At 37.2% G+C, this 27,367-nt stretch overlaps 1 protein-coding gene across 1 annotated transcript in view; it reads left to right on the top strand.

Moving 5' to 3' along the window:
- The window catches only part of UBE3C (ubiquitin protein ligase E3C), a 77,184-nt gene extending 50,070 nt beyond the window's left edge, over positions 1 to 27,114 (top strand). The window contains exons 19-23 of the mRNA XM_082046207.1: positions 10,001 to 10,213; positions 18,947 to 19,135; positions 19,234 to 19,300; positions 20,161 to 20,291; positions 25,430 to 27,114. Of these exons, the coding sequence (XP_081902333.1) occupies positions 10,001 to 10,213; positions 18,947 to 19,135; positions 19,234 to 19,300; positions 20,161 to 20,291; positions 25,430 to 25,600 (771 nt within the window). The 3' untranslated portion in view covers positions 25,601 to 27,114. The remainder of the gene's footprint in view (positions 1 to 10,000; positions 10,214 to 18,946; positions 19,136 to 19,233; positions 19,301 to 20,160; positions 20,292 to 25,429) is intronic.
- The last annotated feature ends 253 nt before the right edge of the window (positions 27,115 to 27,367 follow it).

Here is a 27,367-nt window from a genome sequence, read left to right as displayed (position 1 = left end):
AAAATCTGAACTTCACCTTGTTCAGACTTGAACTCAGTCTTGTGTACTGTATTATCTTTCTCATTTCCAGCTTGTGTTTTTTAATGATGTTAATGTGAGAGATGATGTGTAAAAGGGTGTTCTTTGCATTTGGAATGATTTGACATCAGGTATCTAATTCTTATGATGATTTACTTAAACTACATGAAGTATCAACATTAGGTTAAGAATATGGCAGGAAGTCTACAGAAAAATTAGAATGATAATTTTTATTATTTCCTCTTCTTCCTTTTTGACATAAACTTGCTAGTTCTTGCATATATCATGTTTTGCAGTGGTTGTCTTTGTACCTTTAACAGTGACTCTTTCCGACACTAGAGATTTTTGTCTAATACACTCAGCATCTTTGGTTATACTGAATTCTACCATCTCCATTTCTTTTTCTCTTATTCCAGCATATTGAACAGCACTAGTGAGACACATTTTCATGTTGTTGAAGAGCATATGCACTATCTTTGAAAAATAGTATCAAGTCTCTTTTTCTAAGCAATAGAATCTGCAGTCCATGGAAGACACTGGATTTTTCTGAAAAGATTTAGATTTATTTTGCCAAGCCTTAACTTCTTCAGTGGTTTGGAGGGCAGCATGAAGTGTGATGTTTGGAGTTGTTGCTTTGGACTGAGTCCACTGTGGATCCACATAAAGAACACTGATAGACGAAGCAGCAAGGAATGAGAAAAATAATGTGTTCATTTTAAATTTTAGCAGAATGTTGATGATGGATAGATGAGACAATCTGTGTTTAGACTTTGATCATTAATATGCAATGTTATATAGGAGGTCAGTAATTTGCATGGCCTGGTGGATATTATATTGCTGGAGGTTTAAGTTGTTTATTTTCATATGACATTTTGTAGGTTACTACAGTGATTTAAGAGATAACAAACTGTTCTGCGCACATATCTGAATGTTATTAAATATATATATAATTGAAAAAAGTTATAAATATGTCTTTTGCTTAAATTAAACATTAGAGGGGTAATAGTAGATCAAATACAAATTTTATTACCGTAGTAGTAAATGTGGGACCATTATTAATTACTAATTATTGATTAGATTATTTTCTATATCTTAGAGAATGTGCCTTGTGGTTACTCTTTGTAACTCTGAATAGAGCTGTGACAGATCATGTGTTGTGTGAGATATTATTCCTGGTTGGAAGGTATGATTGTGAGTCCGCAGTATCCATATTGCAGGAAAACTAAATTAGTTCCTGATCATTCTGGGGCCTTGTCTAAAGTGGATGGAGTCAGTGAGAATCTTTCCACGGCAAGATCTGGATCAGATCCTGAACTCTTAAATCATTAATAAGCTGAACATACAGAGTTAAAACCTTCAGGCAGATGTTTCTAGTAACAAATTTGTGTGCCCTTTGTGCGCCAAAAGCTTTTAGAGAGAAAACAAAGGCAAGAAAACTCCACAATGAGAACTGGGTTTCGTGTACCAGGTTTCATGTTTGATGGGATGGTGCGTCAAGCATTGCGCTGTTGCTCTTCCTCTGTTCTCCAAATGTTTAAGGGTGGTGGGTTTTTTTTCCTTTCCATTTGCTTATTGTCCATTTAATTAAGATCCACTTTGGCTTGGCTTAAATCGGTACGCTCTTAATTGATTTGTGCTGAAGCCACAACTGATACTGCTACTACCTAGAAAGGTAGGTATGGAATTAGTAATACTGATACAAAGAGGAGGTAATTTGTATAAACATTTTGTTTTATTAATTTCAGTTACCCTGTATGTGATTTTGTAAACTCAGCGTTTTGTTTAAAAGCAAGTTAGCCCATCAATTGTCTCAGAAAATCCTGAATCACCTGAAATGGAATCAAAACAGGAATTTACTATGTAAAGTGGCATGTGCTTTTACTTATACATTTACAGTGCAGAAACACAATCATAAGAGAGGGAAATTGATACCTTATGGAAGTTATTTCATGATTTATGAATGTAGATGTAAACGAATCTGAATCTATTTTCTGCCACGGTTATTTAGCTTGACAATTCCTTTGTGTACTGGTTCATTTAACATAACCAATTATCTTTTGATTACAAATAGCTACGTTAGTACTAACCTTGTAAATATATGTCTAGCACTAAAAGACTACTGAAATGTGCTATTTTAACTCTAAATCTTTAAGAAAGAAAAGTGTGTATTGATGGATTGTGATATTTATTGAGTCATAATGTATTTAAATTTTCTTTAATGCATATGTTAGTGATTGTTTACTGTGATAAAGTGCATAGAGGTCCCTGCAAGGAGTTCTGCATGGAAAGAATTACCTCATGTCAGTGGTCACTCCTCAATTAAAAGTTCCATTAGCAGATGATTCCTGCTTCTGGTTTGTGTACTGATTGCATTTTATTGCCTCTAAATCAGGTTCCTAGACAGGGAATAAATAAACAGTTAGAGTGTGTGGTAATGGTATCCTGATCTTTTTTCACAGTTGGGAACACCTACGTCCATTTCAATCAATTAGGCTTGGAATATTTACTGAAATTCTCTATTCCATTTGAGCTGTCTTCAGAAATGACTAGTTTCACTGCTATTAAGATACAGATTTATCTTAGAAGCATATCCAGAGGTTAGTTATTTAGTAGTAAATGTTTCAGTTTTTCAGAAGATTAGAACTTAAATAAGGAGGAAATGTCTTCGTTTTATCTTCAGTTCTTACTAAATTATGTTTAAATATGAGACAAGAAAATTCTGTTAAGCTTTTACTGGAACTTCAGTGGTGAACGATAACTGTCAGTTATCAAGTGCATCCACAAGTTGCACTGGATGACATTTAGTACTTCCCTCTCCCATCAAAACCCTCTAAATGACATGGGTAGCAATTTATATCATATATGCGGCATAAGTTACAGAGATAACTGTTCCTATGAAAACTGACAATGTATCAAGCTGATGAAATAATGATTTTCTGCAAGTACCAGCACTTTGAAACACTCTGTTTTGGTAATAAAAATGCTTGTAATAAAATTAAATATGCCCTGAATTCTTAGAACAAAATACTAGTATGACTTTCCATTTTTAAATTAAAAATTAACTCAAGGTCGTTATACTTGATATTCTCCAATGGAGCCTTCGGAAGTGGAGACCTGCATTTTTATGGTAATGTGTTCACGAGTTCGTTTTGTGTCTGCGATCAGGTATTGACACTGCAGCACATTTGGCGTTTTGCAGACCCTTTGCATCTGAGTGTTGCTACCCCAAGTCTCTGGAACGTCCGTGAACTTGTAGTTACTGACCTTCAAATTCCCAGCAAGTGGGAAGTAAAACCAATTTACAAAAGGCTTTATATTTTCTGAAAAAAAAAAAAACCCTAAGAAGATTCTGAGGATACTAGTAGAGCCACAAGGGTTGTTAATAAAGCTCTCTCGGAAGCCTAATTACAGGCATCGAGCTGTGGAAATTTGGGCTCCTACTTTTTTAAAAGACAGAAAAGGCATCCAGTATTTGAACAAAAAGTGCACTATGGATTTTTGCAGTCATACGGGGAAGATAATGCACCAGATTTTCCATTATTACCATGCTACATCTAGAGGTCTCTGCTACTGTAGAGCTCAGAGAACTGCAAACCAGTGGCTTAAAGCTCCCAGGTAGCAGACATAGTGCATTGTGACACACACCTGAGAGAATTAGTTTTATTTTGTCATATTGATGTTAGAAACAATATAATTTTTTTCTCACTTTAAAACACATTATTAGTATATCTGTAAGTGATTATTTTATCTTAAAATTACTAAATACTAACTTTGAATATGCTTCAAAAATATGAGCTCATTTTAATGTAACTTATATTTTTAGTTTTATCTTTTTCATTAGGGTAGAAAAGGCTTTTCTGGCCCCAAAGGCATTGTGAGTGCAATGAGATATTTCTAGGATATAAATAATAAGGTAGAAGGAAGTTCTAATGGTTTAGCTATTTTTCTATCATTTTTATTGATGGTTCTGTACAGCTTTGAAGATCTATTGCACTCTGTAAGTGCTAAGTATTATTTAATAGTAATTGTTTAAAATGACTGAAATAGAAAGGGTTATGGTCTTGGGGGCTGATTAGGGAAATAGCGGAATTTAAACCCAGTCATTCAGTGCCTCAGCCCATAAGCCATGTGTCTTTCTGGGCTATGACTTTAGCATTGTTTAGGTTTTAAAATACAGTTCTGTGTTGTAAACCATTAATGGGAAGTAGGAGTGATGACTGATTCACTATTTTTCTTAAAAAATGTTTTAGTTGAAATAATAAATGAGAGAATTAATTGTGGACCTGAAAATGCAAGTAAAGGCGCTAAAGCTGCCTCGCAGTCAGGGAGGTTTATCTGTGTTTATCTGTGTATTTGTTCACACAATTTGAACCGTATTCAGCATGTTGTAACCTCTGCTATAAATAGCTAGTTTGTCTGAAATGACCTAACTTAAATTTTGTCCAGTTTTAAAACATGGTGCAAAGTCTTTTCTTTCTGAAGAGCTGTTTCCTAAACCTTGGGGTCATACCTGAGCAGTAAGTTGTGTGACCATGTAGTGCTTAAACAATATTGTGATAGAATCATGGAACAGAATCATAGAATCATTTCCTTTGGAAGAGACCCTCAGGATCATCGAGTCAAACCATAACCCAACTCTGGCACTAAACCGCGTCCCTGAGAACCTCATCTATGTGCCTTTTAAACACCTCCAGGGATAGTTACTGTGTGTAGTCCCAGTCGGATATTATTCTTATTATGTTGAAAACAGGAAAAAAAAAGTCCTCTGTAATTTTTCTTGCTTTATTACTGGGTGCTATATACAGCTGTCCTTCCAGCTGAGATCTTCCTTCTGTAATATATTGAAACCACTATTGGCATGCCTATATTCTGAAAGTCAGTTGCCTTAAAGAACCATTCCACGTTCCCCAACATCACAGGTGTTTAATGAATGCATTCAGTATTTATAGAAGTATCTGAACATAATAATTTTCACTTTAGATGACTGAGCTGTGACCTGTGTCACTGAACTGAGTAAAGGCTTTGCTAGCTTGTCCATGTTGCAATCAATTATAATTGAACTAGACTGTAATCACAACTGGCTAATATTATTTAGAAGAGAAACAATAGACTTTGGACTGTGTGCTTTGTGTGTAAAGTCAAAACGTACTAAGCACAGTAGGCTTTCTGCTATTTTGCTTGTTTTTAACATTCTGGTGTGTTCTGCAGGCATTCACACACAGAGGGGGAGGTGTATAAAGTTCTGTGTACTGAATTCTGCCTCTTCCATAGTGAAATAATTGTTCTTGGCCTTCTAACCAGAAAAATAACTTATTTTAACCATTTTTTGGAGGGGAAAAAAAAAAGCCACCAAGGCAATTCAGATAATTGGGAAAACACTGGGTGAAGAGTAGCCAAAATAATTTATTACTGAAAAAACGATTTGTTTGTTTGCTTTTTGTTCTGTTTAGTTGTTTCAGAAGCTTTTTAAAATTTCAGTGGTTATCCAGAGATGTCCTAACCTTACCTAAAGAGCATCCCTAACCTACGTGAGTTTGAAATAGCGCTGGGAAATCCAGGTCGGCCCGTTCAGCAGACATAACTTTTAGCTGCTGGGAATGAATCACCCTCTGAGCGTTACAGCGCCGGTGTGGTTGTCCTTGGTGCGGCCAGCACTGTCTGTGCTTAGGCTGGACTTACCTCTTGCCCCGAGCTTGCGTCTGCAAACTGCCCTTTTACTGAGAGTGGAATTCCAGCACTCCCAGCCTTTCAAGGAGGCAGAGGTGTATAGACTCTGTTAAGGTGTTTGTTTTTTTCTCCCTCTGCCCCAAATGTTAGAAACCACAAGTCTAATCACAGAATCAGAGAATGTTTGGGATTGGAAGGAACCTCAAAAGATCATCCAGTCCAATCCCCCCGCCGGAGCAGGAACACCCAGATGAGGTTACACAGGAAGGCGTCCAGGCAGGTTTGAATGTCTGCACAGAAGGAGACTCCACAACCCCCCTGGGCAGCCTGTTCCAGGCTCTGTCACCCTCACTGAGAAGAAGTTTCTTCTCAAATTTAAATGGAACCTCTTGTGTTCCAGTTGGTACCCATTGCCCCTTGTCCTATCATTGGTTGTCACCGAGAAGAGCCTGGCTCCATCCTCCTGACACTCACCCTTTATGTATTTATAAACATGAATGAGGTTGCCCCTAATGTTATATTTGACCACCAATTGCTCCTTTCTTGACTTCCAATCTGGAATTTTTATTGATTTATATATGTCAGTTGCAGTTCATGGGACTGTAGCATAGAGATAATGAAGTCAAGTAAGGGGCTTATTGGGTAGGAAAGTTGGGAATGTGAACTCTCGGAATTCAACGTAGAATGGTATTGGTCCCATAGGTAACAACCATGAGAGTTAAAGGAAACTTGCCAAAGGGTGAGAGTACTTGTAGTCTGAGAAGAGATTTAGTTTTAAAATATATATTGGTTAAACTTGCTGGCTTCAATCTCTTGAAGCAGAGTATGAACAGGAACTTCTGACTTACAGTCAAACAGAAGAAGTCACCTCCAGGAGCAAGCTGGTTTCTTCTGGCAGCATTGTTGCTCTTTGGCTGCTGGAGGGAAAAAGAGGACTCCTTCTGTGGGGACATCATGACCTTAGGGTGTATTTAAGTACATATATAAGTGCATTCTAACAGGGCAGCTTCATATTGCAGCTGGTGAATCTGACAGCTGGTTACCTCGGTAAGAGGTGGTCACCAGTTCCATGCCTGTCACTGATGCTGGGCTCCTGCATCCTTCGTGTTGATGTTGCAGAAGGCCAGTTCAGGGAGCAAAACGGGCAGAAAACTAAGCTTCAAATCAGGTAACTTACAGCTCCACAAGACAATTCACTAAGGAAAAAAGAGATGGAGTTAATCTCCCCTTTTGGCCATTAGATGAGCTGCAGGAAGAAAAATACTCATCAGGGTGGACTTTGAGTAACTGGCAGCATTAAGGTTGTGCACCCGTTGAAACAAATGGTCTTGCTGTTCCTACCCAGTTTCAGCCGTGGCTGTGAGCGGCTTCCGATTCTGATTCAGAAGAAGACTCAACTTCAAACAGTGTCTGTGCTGTGTCCACCAGTACCAACCCACCCCCCAAACCCAAAACCCAACACCCCAAACAAAGCATAAGTGATCTGCAAAATTTGAACCTTATTCAGCATGTTGTAATGCTTATGGAAATTGTACTATGTAATTACTCACAAACAAACCCAGCTGGATCGACGAGCAGACTTAATTCACCGCTCTGGCAGGAATGGGTGGAATCACGTCTTTGGTGGTGGTTTGATCAGTTTCTGGTGACTGAAAAACAGGGAGGTTACATTGAAACTGAAAATTAAAGTTTTGGTTTATTTAATCAGATTCAATTATACGCAGCATTTTGCTGCATATCTGCACAATGCTGGAGCTGGAATGGTGTGATTTACCTCTGAAACAAAAAGTTTATAATGATTTACCAGAGTTTTAGTGCATTTTTTTATTAAACTTTATTAGGACAGCTTGACTTTCAAACTAATTAAAACACTACTCTTTGTCTTCTTTCCAAAAATACTTTGTTTTTAACATTGCAATCACTTAGCTAATAGAAGGAGTAATTAAAGTTATTCTCAAGTTGCACAATTTAGTTTCTTTAAAAATGCTTTATATAGTTTTTAGATGAAGTTATAAATGTTCGCTTTGGAACTACCTGAAGATTAATAGTGATGCATTTGAAATGCATTATTTTTTTATTGATTCTTAATGTAGTAAATTACTGAAGTTATTTGGCAGCAAACAGAAATAGCCAGTGATGTTGTTCACATTTATTTTCCTGATAGCGTCACAATTTGCATTAATTGCATTGCAGCTGCACTCACTTATATTAAAAAGCTTCTACTATAATTAATCCTTTTTATTTCAAATCATTTTGGCACAATTTCTAGCAATAAACACTCATAAAAGACAGACACTTGAAAAATAACGTACAGGTTTCTTCAATATACCTATTGCTGTTTTTTCCTGACAGGGAATTATTGATAGGCTTCTAGGATCAAGTGTTGCAAGTGGCTAAGACTTAAGACCAGTTTGAAAAATGCTAAGTGGATTATTTTGCATAAAAAATAGACAGGTTTTGAATTTGTGTAATTAACCTGTGTTTAGAAAATACCTTGATTTATGTCTACATTTGTATTTCAGTTGCATACATTATGGAAATTTAATTTATAATCCATTTAGCTGATGTGATCATAGTTTTTAGTGCTATCATTTATTAGTCCTTGTATATTAAATGCTCTAAAGGCTTAAACCTGCCTTGTGTAAAAAATTACAGCTCTGCATTTACATTTTATGAGTCATAGATGGAATTCCATTTTAAATTCGGGTAGCTTTGATATATTTAAGGAATTACAATGGCTTTATTGTTACTAATGCAGGAACAGCAAACACTGACCTTATACATTGCAAATTAATGATTTATCCCTCTAGTTTGCTTTTAAAGTCAACTATACAAATGAGGATTTCGACTTCTACACCTTGAATAAATCATATAGCTCTAAATATAATGCACCCTTTGGCTTTGAACTCGTTATTCTCACTTCTTTCTGCAAGGTCTAACTCACCTCATAGAATTGTTCTTTCAAAAGTTTAAGGAATTGTGTATGTTTTTCTTAACGCCTTTGTTGGAATATCATTGAGTGGTTACAGCTTCATTTATTCCTTTTTCCTTTTTCGCTCGTTGTGCTTCCTTTTCTAAGTTTGCAGCAGATTATTGAGGAATTAAGTAACACCAAACCACGGCTCTTGGGGAGTAAAAGGGAGCAAACAATGGTGTAATGGTGATGATGCTTTTTCTGATCAGCCTGGCAGTGATATTAATGACACCATAAAGATTTGGTTCTGATTGTTTGACGTGCTGATGTAGCAAACAAACCAGATGATGAGAGGGGCTCTGCACAGGCAGCCTGCTTTGGGAATGGCTTTTTAAAGGCAATCATCTTCTATTTTTCCTTTATTCATGTGTGATTTCCCTAAATGTTGTCATGCTTTTTCTTTCTAGCTCTGGAGTTTCCATCTCTGCTGCTTTTCAGAGCTACCAGAAGTACTTTTTTCTTCCCATCAACAAGGCGTTGTTACTTATTGTATGGAAAATATGCAAAGTTGCTTTGTGTTCCATTGCCATATGCTCACACAGTAGATCAACTAAAAGTGGTATTGCTGGCGTTTTGTGCGTTTTTAAAAGTTTTCGAATAAACTCTCAGTTTACAGTAAAAATCTACTTTTCATGAGTGCTGCATATTCAGGTCAAGCTCATTTTCAGTTCAGTTATCTTTTGAGAAGTGTAACAGGCATAGGAAGGATTGGCCATATGATACAGGCATAACTGATAAACTCCCAGCTTGGAAATTAGGATGGTTTCATGCTGTTAAGCAGTAGAATTCACCAAAAATATGCAAGAGAAGTAGTTTATTTGGATTAGTTTGAAATGTGCTGGTCTTACCTAGTTATTTTTAAGGGGCAGACTATTTTACGTCGAGCAATTGATATAAATGGAAAAATATTGTTTATGATAATGCTACTGAAGGTACAGATGCTCACTTTTTTGGAAGCCGTTCTTGATACAATTGCATTGTCCTTTAGCAAATTTGGCTTTTCTTGCCCATCTGTGCCATCAATACACCTCCTGTGTGCTCTCATCTCATTAACAAGAAGGTTAATGACGGATAAGCAAGTGACTTTACCTTTTAAATTGCAAAATAATTAATCTGTAAGATTTTGGAGCTTGGCATTTCACGAGAATATTCAAATTTCAAACTTCTGTTGAATATTTTACATTCATGCAATGTCTGGGCTATTGCCATGCCGGAAGATCCTGTTTAGGTACCAAATTAAGAACGAATTACCAAAAAAATTGAGAAACACACAATAGCTTTCAGAATTTCTGGATGTACAACAAGAAAAGCTAATGTGCTTTTAATGATTTTGTTTTTCAGGCTCTTTATGAAAATATGCTGGTGGAGCTGCCATTTGCTAGTTTTTTCCTCTCCAAATTACTGGGGACAAGTGCTGATGTTGACATCCATCATTTAGCTTCGTTAGATCCCGAAATGTACAAAAATTTGCTTTTTCTCAAGAGCTATGAAGGAGATGTAGAAGAACTTGGACTAAACTTCACGGTGGTAAATAATGACCTTGGGGAAGCACAGGTAAGAATGGCTTTAGATTGTTTTTTTTTCTTCTCCTTTTAATGACTGATGGATGAATCATTACTATACCCACTAATTATTTTTTTTAATTTGAAAATTATAAGGAACAACTCTTACAAATGCTGTGTGTTGTGAAGCATCATTGGGATTTGGACTCAGTATTCGGAGTAGACAATAACTAGTCTTGTGCTTAAACCCAGCAAACTTTTGATACTGATTTAAATGTCAGCTCTTTTAGGTAGGAAGCTCTAGTGACCATTTCCTAACAGTGATACATGAAACATTCTGTTGGCTGAGAGAATTTCTTGAACGAAATATTTTATGTTGCTTCTTTGATTACACCTCAATTAATTATAAAGGATGATATGTAAACTATAGAAGAACTGCCTGGTTTTGGAATCAGAGTTAGAAAACAGTATGCTTTTAAGCAATAGTGATGCTTCGTTGTGAGATAAGTGTTGTCTCCTTTAGCTGTACTTTTCAAAGTAGAAGGCCTGAAATTAGACCTTAATTTTTTAAAATCCCATTTTATTTTTTTCTTCTCTTTTTTTAAGAGGCTGAGACACCAGGTGAGTCAGAGGAGAGAAATGGGTGTTCAGTGCTTCTAAGAAGCAGTTAGATAGGGCCAGTTAATTAGGTTGTTAAGTATGAGTTTTTAAATGCGACTGTACCGTATAATTTGTTTATGGCTTTTATTTGCTCTGTTGTGAGTTCTAAAGTTCACTTATGCTCATAGTAGAAAAGCGGTGTCACTAGAGCTTGAAAAGTTAATGAACCTGCTTAGTTAAAGTCTCCTGTCATGCTGCTTCTTTTGGTTTTGAGGACTTAAAATTGTGTACTACTTATGGCCTACTTACACTTGATGATGGTATTTAATAATTGGATTAAAAAGTAGATCTGACCATAGAGTGACAGACAGCAGCATCCAAATTCAGCCTTGTTTCTTGTGGAGGATGCAGAGACTCTAGGGGGTGAGCAGTCCTCTTGGGTTTGCCTGTTGGTCAGGGAACCTGGGCCGGGCACATCTCACTGGAGCAGCAGCTGCTTCTGGAAATTATAAGCTGGAGTTCTCTGCTGCTGCTGGGATCACAGCAAGGCTGATGTGGGAGATTTCTGCTTTAACAGCATCGGGCTCAGACTTTATCTTTTCTGTCATCAATTTCCTGTCATCTTTAGCTTGGAGAAGAGGAGACTGAGGGGTGACCTTATTAATGTTTACAAATATATAAAGGGTGAGTGTCAGGAGGATGGAGCCAGGCTCTTCTCAGTGACAACTAATGGTAGGACAAGGGGAAATAGGTACAAACTGGAACACAAGAGGTTCCACTTTGAACAGAAACTTCTTCATAATGAGGGTGACAGAGCCTGGAACAGGCTGCCCAGGGGGGTTTTGGAGTCTCCTACTCTGGAGACATTCAAACCCTCCTGGACACCTTCCTGTGTAACCTCATCTGGGTGTTCCTGCTCCGGTGGGGGGATTGGACTGGATGAGCTTTTGAGGTCCCTTCCAATCCCTGACATTCTGTGATTCTATGATTTTGGAAGATCCTAAAACCTGGATCGCATAGTAATTTTAAAATAGTATCCTCAGATTTGGGGTTCCTGAATCATACTGGAGGGGAGAGTCAAAAATTACCTGATAGAAGTAGTGTTTCATATTAAACATACACCATACGTCATTTTTTCCCTGAGTTACACTCCTTATGTGAAAACTTCTGACCTGTGCTCTTTAAAAAAACACTCCAAAACTTGAACTAAAGGCATGTGGTACAGGGTTATCAGAAAACACATTCTTAGGGTGCCTGCTCTGTGGTACAACACTGTACAGTGGGGCGCCTGCTCTGTTGTAGCATGTGCTGTGACTGATACTGAATGGGTTTCTGTAGAATCCGCAGTGAATACAAATCCAGTTCAGTCTCTAATTAAAAATGAAAAGTAACTAATATTTTCTGGAGGGGTTTTCGTTTTCATACTTGATACATCTACTCTGTACGTCCTCAAAAATTAGCCACGCAATTTAGAACCTACCTCAACAATAAGGTAGAAGGACATAGAAAAGAGAAATAGCTCAGAAAAAAACATAAGGGGAGACCCAAGGTAGAGATGTTGCCAACTCTACCTACTGCAACATAAACTTGTAAAAAGTGCATTTTTGCAAGAAGCCTGATTTGTTCGTTAAAATCCTCTGAGGGCTGTGGCTGGTGTGATCAAGACTCTTGACTTTTAATTGTTCAGCATAACTTTAAAAGGAAGATTAAATATAATAGTGAGTTTCTGAGTAACAAAAGGAAATGTAAGTGAAATTAAATATTCTGATGCTGTTTCGTGATGTTTATACTTGGAGAGAGAACACAGTAGCTGTGAAATATTAACCATCTTTTAATGAGGCTGCATGTTAGTGTAGTTCAACAGAACTATTAATGATGGGTTCTGTTGCTGTCATCTGGGTTTTAATGCAACAAGTTACTTTTTATACTTCATTTCATTACCTTAATAAACCTTATATGGATAAACACATTTTGTCTGGTATGTGACTCGTGTAATCATTGCATACTAATTAATTGTGTCAAGGTAAGGCTAATTCACTTTGGGAAAAGAGCTTAATTTGCACTCTTTATCTGGAATGTACATTACCTCCAGTTTTCAGCTAAACAACCACTTTAGTGTCTAATAAATTAGTGCCCAATAAATGCATCATAAATCTATCATTGTAAATAGCTATCCTGGTGACAGTGTCCATCCAGCAATTGTGGCACAGAAGCATTATCTGCAATGAAAGACGCATTCAAAAGGGGCTCTATTGCCTCTGTCAGTAGTAGAAGGTAGAAATTCTATTATCAGCATATTGATTTCAATCCTGTAATGTGCTTTTAGATCCCATTAAACTATTGTCAAAGTGCATTCACCAGGAGTTGAAAAAGGTACTTAATAATTTGCACATTAGACCTGCTAATTAGGGGAGCTATGCCATCAACCTTATCTTCCAGCCCCAAATAGCTTTAGCTTTTGATAAAGAACTATCTAATGCAGTGGTACCAGCCTAGATTTCACCTGTCGGATCTACTGCATAAAATGGTAGCCAGTTAAAAGAACGTCAGCCTATAGTTCCAGGTGCCTTCAAGCAGCCATGCGTATTGATTTTATTTTTTCTTTTATCTTGTAGATTAGATGGTGATAAAATGGTTGTGAAATGCTTATAGTAAGTGTAAGGTTAACAAATTCAAGAAAACACCACCTCTTTTCAGACCCCCCTCTCCCCTGCAATGAGGAAGCCAAGTTTTCTGACAGCCCAAGGGAAGAGAGGAAGGAAGATTCCAAATCTATTTGTCTTCCTTCAAAAATGTTTGATTCTGTACTCCAGCGAGTCTTCTCAGACATTGATTCTTGCGGTTACATGGATCTGAACAGTTGAATATGATCAGAAACACAGATCCACAGAAAAGCATCATAACGTATATGGCAGCAGTTTCTGTGAAATCTATATAGTATAGAACTTGGTGTCATGACACTTTCCTTGGCTTTTTAAACAGATGTGAATGCCTTTGCTGTAACTGAACATACATTGGCTCACTAAAGGAAAGTTCTTTGCCTTTAAATTTCCCTGAGAGAAAATTTTGAAGCCTTAAAAAATCATTCTCAAACTTTCTGTCTTGGCAACTTCTTTTCTAGGATACTGGGGTTCAGATGAGTGTTTTGGGAGGTTTTTCAGAAGCAAAATACTCATGTTGAGGCTGATTCGTCTCAGGCAGATTTATAACACTTATGGCAAATGCCTTCTTAGGCATTCAAATGCAATCTCCTACCTGGAACTCTGGCCTGAACATCTGGAAGGCAGATGGCAGGGAAAGAAAGAAAACCTTTATTGAACTGTTTTCAGAATTGGGAAAGTCTTCAGGGGTGATGTGAACAAAGGTGATTAGAGTCTGAGAGAAAAGATAAAACATTTTCACCTGTCCTAAAAACAAGTTTGTAGGAGTTCTTGATTATCTGTTAGAGTTCTTTTTGGAACTGCACTGAAGATACATTTTGGTTTTGTACACAAAACAAGAGTTCTAGATGACAAATCCCTTATTCTCTCCTAAAATTTTTCCCACTTTACCCTCTAAATATTCCCTTTTTCTCCATTGGCTTGGGAAGCAGCAGCCACGGCCAGACCTGAGTGAGCAGCCACTGCCATTGTCTGCCAACAGCTACTTGCCGTTTTCTGCCTCTAATCACATCACAAATTGACTTTGTGTGACAGATTATTATCAATAAGCCAGAAGATAACCCCCCTGAATTCTGCTTGACAAATGTTATTCACTGTTTCCCTGATTTTTTTGTGTGTGTGTGTGTATTTATTTCATTATTATGATAACGTTCATAATAGTAGACATAAACATTCCAAATGATAGTCTGAACTGTTCACTTGATCTGCGACTGTACATAAAGGACATTTACTTTTTTTTCTTGTTTACAAACTATGGTGGTTTTCTTAAATAAAAATATAAGTGTAAGTTGATCACATTTTTTAGTATGTTCCTGCAGAAACATAAAGTTGAATTTATAGCCAAGAAAACCCTCAGGGCATGCAACTGTAGTTCTGAGTGTATCTGACCTTCAGTCAGAGGCCTGATGCAATAGTGCTATGGACAGAAGTAAATAGCAAAAAGCACATTTTCTAGCAGATTTTTACAAATATGGGACTTTTCTATCCCATTTTCGTATTTCCCCTTTCATTTTGAAGGCATACTTTGTGAATATTGAATCGAATTCAGTAATCCCTGGTACTGTCTGAATGATCTTAATACTTAGCTAAATAAGTATATTTAAATATGTATGATTTGATTATTTTTAAAATACTTGATTTTGATAATGAACCAAGTTGAAATGACTTTTTTTTCCAAACTTAGATCTGCAAACTAGAAAATAAGATGATGACACAAGTCTGCACATTATGGGTAGTTTTCTGTTCTCACCCATCCTGTGTAACCTGTGTTATTATCTTGCACCATCTAGTGGCGAAAATTGGATGGATAAAAATAAACATGCAAGCCGATGAATCTTTGAAGATGTAATAAATGGTGTTGTGCCATTTTTGAAAAGGAACACTTCAACAATAATTCCTGACATTCAGAATTAAGTGGGAGCTCTATCACAGTTTCTTTAAAATGCCATGAAAACACTGAATGGGTAAAAAGTGGACTGCATTGACATTTACTCTAGTTTTACTGCTAAGAAGTGTTACTATTTTCTCTCTTCTGTTTTATATTTATTCTTCCTGCTACATTAGCCCTTTTGTTTCAGACTGTGATGGTACTTTGACAAAACGATGGCAGAATTAACCTCACATTGACAAACTCTAAGAACGGAGAGTTAGATGAGTGGGAATCCCCAGGAAATTGGGTGACCTGCTGTAGTTTCACCGGTGGCAGCGCAGGGTTGTGAGGGGGAGGGGAAGCTGCACAAGTGTTGCTGGGGCAGAAATCAGGGTTTGCTACTTACAAATATAAAAATAGGATTTAAATTTCTTTTTCTTATTTTCTAAAAATAGCTGTCAGAGTACACAACTTCTTCTTTTTATCTCTGATTTGCAAGAAGAACGTTATAGAGACAGAAAATAAATTTTATTATACAATAAATACAGCTCTCCTGACATCCTTAGACCACTGTGGACACAATACTATTATAATGCAAACATGAGCATAAATTAATCTGTGTCCTGATCTCAATTTGCTGACCTGCAGGGAAGGTCAGACGTTTTACTTCACCTGTTGCTGGAATGAATCTTAAAATGCAGTTTACTGTAATAAAACACCCTGCCATTGATTCCCTTTTGCTATTTTAAAAGGAATTCAGTTCAAGCTTTTTTTTTTTTTTTCCTAATCATAGAATCATAGGATGCTAGGGATTGGAAGGGACCTCAAAAGCTCATCCAGTCCAATCCCCCCGCCGGAGCAGGAACACCCAGATGAGGTTACACAGGAAGGTGTCCAGGCAGGTTTGAATGTCTGCAGAGAAGGAGACTCCACAACCCCCCTGGGCAGCCTGGTCTAGGCTCTGTCACCCTCACTGAGAAGAAGTTTCTTCTCAAGTTTAAGTGGAACCTCTTATGTTCCAGTTTAAACCCATTACCCCTTGTCCTACCATTGTTTGTCACCCAGAAGAGCCTGGCTCCATCCTCCTGACACTCACCCTTTGTATATTTATAAACATTAATAAGGTCATGCCTCAGTCTCCTCCAAACTAAAGAGACCCAGCTCCCTCAGTCTTTCCTCACACAGGAGATGCTCCACTCCGTTCATCATCTTGGTTGCCCTACGCTGGACTCTCTCCAGCAGTTCCCTGTCCTTCTGGAACTGACCTCACAGAAAATATTTTACACAGATGAAATAATAACTATTTTTGTTTGTTTGTGTCTGAATTCTTAAGATGAAGATGAGCTAGGAGATACAAATACGCTTTAATACGGCCAAATTCTGTGTCAGCCATACTTCAGTTGTATTTGGTGAAGTAGTGACAGAAGAACAGGTAATAATGCAGTTCTGAAAAACCAATAGAGATGGGTAAGTGGGCATATAGCCAAGTATTAGTAGTGTGGATGTCTCAACAATGATCTCTTCATCTGGAACACCACTGATAGCACTGATCCTGTAGCTAAGGAGCACAAGAAATTAAATAGTAAGTAAGAGAAAGCTTTCTAATCTTGTTAGGCCTTGTAAAAGGGTATTTTGTAAGAGGAGATTAAAAGAGCTTGACTTACTTAGTTCATTGAAAAAGGCACTGGGAAGATTAATGTAGTTGCTGCCCTGACATGGGATGTAAGTGAGGAGGAAGGAAAGAGTTGGTTAAGCTATAGGACAATATTGAAATGAGAACAATGGGTATGAACGAACTTGAACTATTGAAGTGGAAATGTTTCTAATCATCAGATAAATCCAGTTATTGACTAACTTTCCAGTGACAACAGCAAAGCTACTATAGCAGGATGAACCATTTCTGGACTGGGTTGTTGCCTGAGGTAGCAGAGGAGAAAGCTGAGCAGCGCAGGGGCCCCTTCTCAGCAGATGTTTCCACCGCGGTGTGGAACACGTCCCATGCTCTGAGTAACACTCCTTGTGGACTTTATCAGTAAAAATATCCTCATCTCTGGGGCAGCGAGTGGCATCAGGTACTGGTCTGTACCCCCTCGACTGGCCAGTCTCCCCAGGGCTGCACCCCAGAGAAAGCCCCTTGGGAGGGTGTGAAGTTCAGCTGACTTAATTCTCCAGGATTTAAACACAGTCAGAACTACCTGCTCACAGACATGGTGGAGTATTGATGGGTTCTGTTTGTTTTGCTTTTTTTACTGTAGACATAACAAAAGCAAGAACCTTGCAGTTGAAGGATTAAAGTGGGAAGTAAGACATATTTTTAACATCTATTGTAAGTTATCAAGGCTTATCAAGGAAAGTGGTAAATACTCCATCACATTGAGTCTTTACGCCAGGATTGCCTGTCACTTTAAATAAATGCGCTCTAACTCATCTATGGATTTATTGAGTTAAATACAGGAATCTCTAGACAGAATCCTCTGGCCTGTGTTTTCTGGGAGGTCAGAGTTGCAGATCTTAATGTTCTCTTTTGGCCTTTAAAATCTATGAATCAAGTGAAAATCTGCTCAAAAGCACTGCGAATTTTTAATCTTAATGCTTTGCATTTTGCTTAGTACTGGAACAGCTCACATTATGAAGTAGCATGTTACAAAAGTAGTTATTCATGCGTTTAATTCTCTGTCCTCTAAAGATGTGATTTTTACCACAGACTGAAATGCACAGTTATTAAAAAAAATAAATTGCTGACTCCAGATTATAGAAAAACAGACTTTATCTGAAGGCTTCAGAAGGTGACTGTATCTCAGCTTTTCATTATTTTTTTTATCCTCGTAGTACTCTAATAATCCCTTCAGATTTGGTTACTACTCATCTTGTAGTAAAGAGTAGAATATGTATAGGTCAGTAGTGTTTTAATAACAACTACTGTTGATCCTGCTTTATATCTTAATGCACTTATAGTATCTTTGTGGGGCTTTTTTGTTTTTGTTCTTCCCATTAAAAATTCTTCCATGCTGAAGTATCCTGTTTGTACTTGAAGGAAGGACAAAAGCTTCTTGGCAGAAAAACAAGGTTTAGGCTTTTTGTTGTTGTCTAAGGTGCTGAACATGTGTAAATTGGATTTTCAACAGTATGAATTGCGAATGTTTATCAGTCTGTACATTAAGCTTGTGTCAGAATCTTAATTTTGACTTGGTGGACATTGCTGCAATGTGATCCTGCAGGATTCACGATCACCAACCCATTAGAGAGGAGCGTAGTCAATCAAGGCCAGCTTTCCTCTTCCAGGGCACTTATTAACAGCAGGGAAGGCGGGAGCGAGCTTGCCAAGGGGAAGCTTTTCACCCCAATTTCTGACTTGCAGTGGTGAATATCGTATTTCACTCTTTTTTCCTATAAAAGAGCTCTGACTTTGCCAAATCTGCTTTCTGGTAATAAACCATGGGACCATGTGGTCAGCTGCATTAGCAGCTGGAGGTCTAGGTATAAAAACTGGATGCCATAGAACGTGCTCTTATGATTAAACGGTGGTTATCCTTGTGTGTATTTAGCAAAGTTCAAATACATACATCACTTACTAGAACGTCTTGCAGTTCAATGTTACAGTTACAGCACACAGAATTCAAGTTAGTCAAGATGATGGAAATTGTTGTGTCCATAGGTGGTTGAGCTGAAGCCGGGTGGAAAAGACATTCCTGTTACCAGCGCGAACCGAATCGCCTACATCCACCTGGTGGCCGACTACAGGTTAAACAAGCAAATCCGACAGCATTGCCTCGCTTTTCGTCAGGGACTGGCCAATGTCGTGAATCTCGAATGGCTTCGAATGTTTGATCAACAGGAAATACAGGTACTTCTGCTTAGAAGTGCGGAAAAAGAATGGCTTTATGCAGAAATAAATGCTAATTTTTGACTGTAATTGAATTGTCTGGTTTCCTTCACTATTAGGTTCTCATTTCTGGTGCCCAGGTTCCTATTAGTTTGGATGACCTCAAATCTTTCACAAACTATTCAGGTAAGTATGTTTTACTTAAAGAAGTGTTTTATGACTGACTCAGGAATAAATAAACTTGCTTTTTATCCTAGTTTTTTTTTTTTTTAAAACTGTAAACTTTGGCCAAATTCTCTAGACAGGCCTGAATTTCAGAATATTGGGTAAAATTATGACCTATTTTTATAAATTCTGGGAGATATAGGTATGTAGTTGATTTTATTAATACACTTGAATTATCTGGCTATAAACTTGTATTTGAGGACATTTGATTCTTTTTCCTAAATGGATATGACTCGATGTTGTGTCTGGTTGCCCTGAAAGTCTGCAAATGACTTTGGGATGGTTGTTTCTACCACGGCATTCAAACACTCAGCATTTATCAGACAGCCTGAAGAGAGAGCTCATATTTTTATCTTGTGAGAAATGCAAGGTATCTTACTTCATTTTTCCCTGCATTTATCATTAATGTAATCAAAAAGTAGCTACCGTATCATCAGTTCACATCTGTGCTTATCTCAAAGGAAGATGATCCATTAAATAACACCCTGAGTCTTGCAGATTTTGCAGCGTCTTAGAATAAAAGGCAGTAATCCAAAGTTACTTAGTAAATGCTAAAGTAAATAAAATTAATTTAAAATAAACAAATAGAATTCCATGAAGAAAACTGCAGTTAAGCTGAGGGAGATAGTAGCCATAGGTGAACAAGTGAGAAACTCAAAATGTGGTGATCAAAGAGCTCAATAGATACTGAAAGTCAGCAGTGTATGCCTACTGGTTCTCATATTTTCCCTAAGCCTTTCAAGACAGATGCTTGCTTTTCTGAAGAATTCATTTCTTACGTAAAACTGTTCTACCTATAAATTATTTGAATCTCATTATAGGTGGCTACACAGCAGACCATCCTGTAATTAAAATATTCTGGAGAGTTGTAGAAAGCTTCACTGATGAAGATAAACGCAAACTGCTCAAGTTTGTAACAAGCTGCTCTCGACCACCTCTTCTGGGATTTAAGGTATGTGTATGTATATGTATATGTGTGTGTATATATATATGCATATAAGGCTCATATATATATGTGTGTGTGTGTGCATATATATGTATGTATATGTATATATGTATATGTATGTATTTAAGCATCTTAACTTCCTGTTGAGTTTCTGTAAATACTACAGATTATGATACAGACTTTTGTTGTCTGTAGGAATTTATATTTTGAGAAGAATGTTCCTCTGTGACTATGGAAGCAGCTTCAATGTTTGCCCTTGTGTATGATGAGTAGTTTTAAAATATTTAATGAAATGTTGCTCTATTGTTTTCTACTTAACTGCAAAGTTTGATAAGCCTAAAACCAGGTTGATTAGAATGCTTTGTCATGGGAGAGCCTTGCTGACATTTTGTGTTACTGTACAGAAGCGGTATTGCTACCAGTTTCAAGGAACAGGTTGAGTTAAGAATAATTTAAATCAGGCAAAAGAGGATTTAGGATGTAAAAGCAGCTATTAAATTTGAACCTCTTAATTTAAGCATCTGAAGTGGGAGATATATTTTGTTTCTTTCTAATTACCACTTATCTGCTTATAGGGTCACAGCCCATTACCCTTTGTATCTAAATATTTTGCTGCTGTCTTTAGATGGCTATTTACAGTAAAGCTTAAGTATGAAGAAAACGTTTGTCTAGAGCTTTAAAAAAATGAAAGAGAGGCCGAGACAAGTTGAAGACATTTTGAAACTAAATTCTGGGCACGTTCTACCCTTGAGTTACAGCTGGGCTGCAAACTTCTGACTAACAACTGGCCATGGACTTCATGTCCTCTAACATGTGGGAACATTTCATGTTTTTCTGTAATAGATAAAAGATTGCTTCACAGCAAACTCCATCAGCTTTATTACAGTGGTCAACAGCATGTTTACTGTTGTACTGTTTAGTAAAATTAATACAAAGGTGGGCTTATGTGGAACAACTATAGGCATTGCGTCATCCAGTTCCTTACAAGTAAGAATAGGATTTGTTGCTAAAAAAATTTGAGTACATGTCCTTTGGAAATTGTCACGTTATAAGGTACTGTAGTACAACATTCAATTAGCAGTGGATAGCAATTAATTTCCTACATCTATTAGGTAAAATAGATAGATGAATTCATAAGGAATGAATGCAGGTATTGTGTAAGTCCTGAAGGTTTATAGGTTTATTAGCTGTTTTGTAAAATGAATGAACATTTTCTCATTATAGAAATACTTCAGGGACAGACACTAACGATTTATGTAGGGACAAGGAATTCAGATATTTTTCTTTGAATCATATTGTGAAAGTTCATTCTGGTGGAGTGTGTTTCTTTGTGTGGGTTTTGTGTGTGTGTGTGTTTTTAATCAGCATTAAAACAAACAAACAACAAACTTGACCCTTTCCTGTGATGTGTCCTGGGGTGACACATGTTAAACATATTACAAGTGAAAAATGGCACAAAACCTGCCACCTTCCTCACACACAACTTAGATGTTTGTAGCACTTATTACTGTTTTTCTCTTACTGAATGAAACAAAATTCGTTTTAGAATTTTCAAACTTTGATGATTTAATTTTTTCATAAATAGTTTTCCTCTGGAAAACAAGCAAGAAGCTGCTCCAGTATTGAAATTGCAGCGGTCTCAGACACAGACCTCTGACACTTCAATGATTTAAAATATAGAAAGACATATGTGGGCTGTCATACAGTAGTATTTGGACCAGTTGCAAGAGCTGTGTGGAGCTGTTAGCGAGTGGATGGGCAACATATCCTCTGGCCTTGGGATCTGTAATCTATAGGTCAGCTACGTTCCTTTTATAGGCACTGAGGAGAGGATTTGGCACTTTCAGTTGGTAATCTGTCTTGACTGTTCCACATGTCTGTTTCAGGATGAAACAAATAATGTCTTAGATGCCACAAAACATACCAACTAGATCCCCTTTAATAGTCAAGAGTGTCTGGGGTGACTACATTTGGATATGGAGACAACAGAGAAGGCTGTTTAATCACATGAATCCTATCTGATGTATTAATTGATTGATTTGTGTGGTTGGTTATTTGAAAGCCTGCAGGCATTTCTCTTAAACTCGCCAAGTCTGTATGAATATCATTGTACAGTGCTCAATCAACAAACAGGATTTTATAGGACAGTGGGAAAAACGGTGGGATGAGATCAAGATAGAACAGTGCATATCAGTCATGTAACGAAGGGAGAATTGGGAAACAATTTTGTGGAAACAAGAGAAACAGAAGTCTCCATTTGTTGTCATCCTTTTTAATTACGAGGGGAGAGGAGGACATGCAGATGCAGTTACCCAGCTCTGAGGTAGCCAGTGTGACACTTGAAGAGATGGAGGAAGTGAATCAAAAGTCTAAAAATATCAAAGCTGATGGTGGCACATTAGAAAGAAGCCAAACGTGGGAAGCTGAAGTTTGTGTGCGTGCTTGGGAGATGGGCCGCAACCTGCCTTTAATGTACTTGGCTAGGAAAAAATGGAAGTAAAACAGTCATCAAATTTTCAGCATGACAGCAATAAGTGAAAAGATTAATTCACTGTACAACGGACTTGCGAGCTCAGCCCCACGTGGCAGCAGGCAGCAGAGTGAAGAGGCGTCACTGCTGCTGTGCCGGGCAGCACGGAGAGGGCGGGAGGTCGGGACTTGCCTGGGCCTTGCAGTTGTGTCTTGTTAACACGGATTTACCAACAAACCAGGGCTCTGCTGGGAAACATTTGCTGGACGAGACAGTAGGTAACTGGTAGTGCCATCAGCAGTAATGTCTTGGTAGCCTGTGACACTTGGTGTCTCTCTGAAGAGCGTGATGCTGCAGGAGTGCTGAGTGTGGCCGGACAGATAACTGTCTGAATATATTTATGTTGATGGCAGACATGAACACAACCTATCTTCAAAATTTGCTCCTATTTTTAATACATGTACTGTATTTTTCTGAGAGGAAAATTTCTGGTTCTCACTCTGAAACCTTCAGTGTGCTTTATGTTGTGAAACCTTCACCTTTTCTTAAAGTTAGTGTGTGTTAATTTAAGATAAAATATGAATGTCAGGACATCTTCTTGTAGATAACCCAGCCTAGCTTTGCATAGTTTAAAAATTTTAAACTCTTACTGCCAGATTCAGACTCAGAATAATATTTGCTAAAGCTAATTAAAGTTTAATAAGTTTAATAAATGTGATTGTTACGGACAAAAAAAAAATCATTAAAGCGTGGTTGAAAATTGTTAAGTTCCAATCAGGTCACATAATAAATTGATGATACTTTTCACTTGCAAACTATTGCAGTTTCCCGCTGTACAGTATTTAATTATGCAACAAATGGTGCCCTTGGCATGACATTTCAATTTAGAACTTCATTTTTCCATTTTTAAAGCTAAAGTGGGGGAATTCAATTAGCATTTTGAAAGGAACACTAAAAATGCAGCATTTTAGCCATGAAATACTTTTAAGGCCTCCATTTGAACAATAATTTAGCTTAGAATCTCATTGACCTTTTGCCTTTGGAGCTGGGATTTTTTTTTCCAGTTTCTAAAATCAGAACTGTTTTACTTCAGGCAGGCATTTGCTGGCAAGAAAGTATTAATTTTATCAAAAGCAGTGCTTTGGAAGTAACAAATAAATACATGTTTTACTGCACTCTTCCTCAGAAGGAAAAAAAAATCAGATGTTATTAAAACAATTAAATATTACATACAAAATGTCTTAGAAGTTTGTACCTGAGATCGATAGTTATCACATCAGAATAATCAGGGTTTGACAAGTTTATGTCATTAGAGACTCACTATGCACATCACTATCATCCCAATAACAGCTGAGTGACTTTATAATCACTCTGTCAAGAAACACTGAGTGTAATTACTTTATTTAAAGTTAGATTTTTATTTGGAGAATACAAAGTACCTCTTGATTCAGAGTTCTAGACCATGGTAGCGTAAATCGGGCTTAATCTTGCACATGAACAGATCCACTGAAGTTGTTAGTACCCTTCATCTTGAAATTCATAAGTTGTAGCCTTGCTGGAAGGTTAATTTAGACAGAAATCCCTTTAGGACAAGAAATGCCTTCAGTGTTGTATCGGACACTTGGTTCTAACAAAGAAAATATCATTGTATGTTGTGGTGAGTAGAAGGAAAATGATGGCTTGATACTCATCAGCTTGAAGAATTTATTTTATGTATCTGGGATATGCTGACAAACTAAAGCTCTAGAAGGAAAGCACTGAAAATGTAAGTTTTGGTCATTGTTTATTTTGATTGTCTTTGTGATGTCACAGAAAGAAATTGACTTAGTAGTAAAAATTTATTAAGTTTATTCTTTGATCTGGTCACTCATTCATCTCCTTTCTCCTCAGAACATCACTGCTCATGTAGAATTTGTGCATCAAATTGGAATACTTTAAAACTCCTTTAAACTCTAACACAAGAATGTTGTGACCGCTGTAGCACATTGCTTTTGTTATCATTTTTTGTGTATACAGAAACAATGTTCTGTGTCTGAAAGGAAAAAACAAATTATAATTCTCAGAAGCAGCTGGTTCAATATACAATGACAAATATCAGGTGTCATTCGAACAGGACAGAATGTCCTTTCCCATTTACCTCCGCTCTTGCTAGCGGTCTGTTCTTCCCTGTCTTTGGCATGTATTTCACCGCCAGAAAACCGCAGCGTGACAGAACACGGCATTTTCCTGTTCCTACAGAATCCGCAGCAGCCACCGGCATTTGGGAGCCTTTGCAAGGAGAGGCCAAAGTTGTGAATCCCAGTTGTTTCTCCCAAATAAAACAAAACATTTATGACATGCAGCTGTGATACTTTTTCCATATTGTGTTTCACTGGTTTTTCAGCATCATCCATTTGCAGGATAGAGTGTATGAACAATAACAAATTATTTTTTTCCTTAGAACCAGGTAAATGGCTTTGTGTTTTGCAAATTAATGGATCTTGGTGGGGATGAGGTAGAGGGAGGGGATACGCAATTCGGGAGTGCTTTTGGGGCCACCAGGAACACAAATAAATGCCATTTCAGATTTTAATCTGATGGTTTATTTCCTAGAACTCTGTGCCAGCTGTTACAGGGTATGTTTTAGCTGATATGTGTTTTTTGATTTGTTTTGTTTTCCTGTTGTGTCTTTCAGGAGTTATATCCTGCATTTTGCATTCACAATGGAGGCTCTGATTTAGACAGGCTACCTACTGCCAGTACCTGCATGAACTTGCTGAAGCTTCCCGAGTTTTATGATGAGAACCTGATGCGAAGCAAACTTCTTTATGCCATTGAATGTGCTGCTGGATTTGAACTCAGCTGAGTAGAACCGATGCTTGTTTGGATGATCTGCAGAGGAACTAATCAGTGCCTACTCTATAAGCAGCACCCGTACCCGAGCAGTTTTAAGGGAATTCTCTCTAGATTTCTGCAGCTCTTGTGTCTTATCAAATGCCCTCAAATAGGTTTCATTTTTAAACACAGTTTCTTATTTAGCTTTCATTAATTAATAATACATTGACACTGCTTTATGATTCAAAACGATGAATGCTGTGTGCAGTGTGGCTGTTTCTGTGTTTTATGCGAAGAAAGAGCACATTTAAAGAGCAGTGACATCTCAGTGAGATTAACCAAAGATGAAGCTTTGGCTTTGTGCTGTTCAAACATAAATAAGTTCACAAACTGGCAATAAAGTTGTGTATCATGCAGCACATTGGGATGAGACGGGGCTAACATCCTGTAATTAATCTTTTCGATGGAAGCGAAGCAGATGTTTGCAGATATCCCAGAACTGAGAGGATGAAAATGCTCATTACCGATAGCATAACATCTTGACTTATGTTGTAGAATTGTTTACAAACCATAGTTGTTGCAGAACGGATCTTGGTTTATACTACCTTCCCTCAAGATGGTAGGCACGGAGGTAAAACATTTATAATGTTCCATTTGTGTTTTCTGAAATACTTTGGAAGAATCGGATTCGCGTTATTTTAAGTTCAACCTTTGGCTGTGTCATCACTTGAGCACTGTCGTAAATGGATGTGACTATCCATGTTTTCTCTGTTCTGTTTCTGTCTTTTGTGCCTGTACAGATTTCTTTTTTTAAATGTATCAGATTCCTATTGCATAAACAGTACATACAGAAGTCATCACTTTGGAAAAATATACATGTAACAACTATTAAAATTATTTGAACCAAAGTTATCAGGCTTTATCTTTTATATTTGAAGCCTGTGGTGTTCACATTCCTTTTCCCTGTCAGTTCTTTCCACCTTAAATACCATATCTGTGCTGTAGACGCTAGTAAAATTCAGTATTTTTTTGTGATTAAACAGCGTTTTATATCCATCTGCTGGCAGTATTTCTGCTAAGAAAAGTAGGTGGGAATATGCTGCTTAATGTAATTTGACATCTGGGGAAAAAATTTGCTTTCATATGGAAGGAACTGATCCTCTATTAGTAGGCACATTGTTGGGTATTCGTATGCAAACTGCAGTCGGTTTGAAAAAGGAATTACAGTTCAAACTGTAAGATTCATCAGTGCATCCCTCTGAACTTTAGGTTTTTCTTTTACATCAAAATTTACAATCAAATTTGTATTCATCTCTTATGCAAAAAAATACTTTGCTGTTACTGGAAACTGTTGGATTTCATATTTAATAAGCAGTAAACAGCAATATCCTTTTAAATGTGGGAAAATGGAGTGATTTTAAGATGTTTACTAGTAACCATATAAAAATGTATAATTTCTTAATTTGGGTAATAAATGAAGAGTTAAAATGCTATTTGTAGTCTCGATGTACAGAAATAAAATGATTGGTTTTCTTTTGGTTTTGCTTTAGGCTTTTTATTTATGTTAAATGTTAACATACCTGACCTATTCTTTATTCCCAAATCCTTTTCTTGTATATTTTTCTACATAAATTGTGGAACTTGTAAAGAAGCTGAAAGAGATCAGTACTAGTGGAACTGCCTCCTTGTAATTGCAAGACCCGAACACGTCATTTAGATAGCATTATTTATTTTAGAACCTAACGCTTTAAATATTTTGAAATTATTTTTCAATTGCATTATTTTGCTACATTGGGTA

Source organism: Streptopelia decaocto, assembly GCF_964273445.1.
Source record: "Streptopelia decaocto genome assembly, chromosome: 2".
NCBI lineage: Eukaryota > Metazoa > Chordata > Aves > Columbiformes > Columbidae > Streptopelia > Streptopelia decaocto.
Note: the sequence above shows the minus strand (reverse complement) of the source record. Positions and strands in the feature narration are given on the sequence as shown.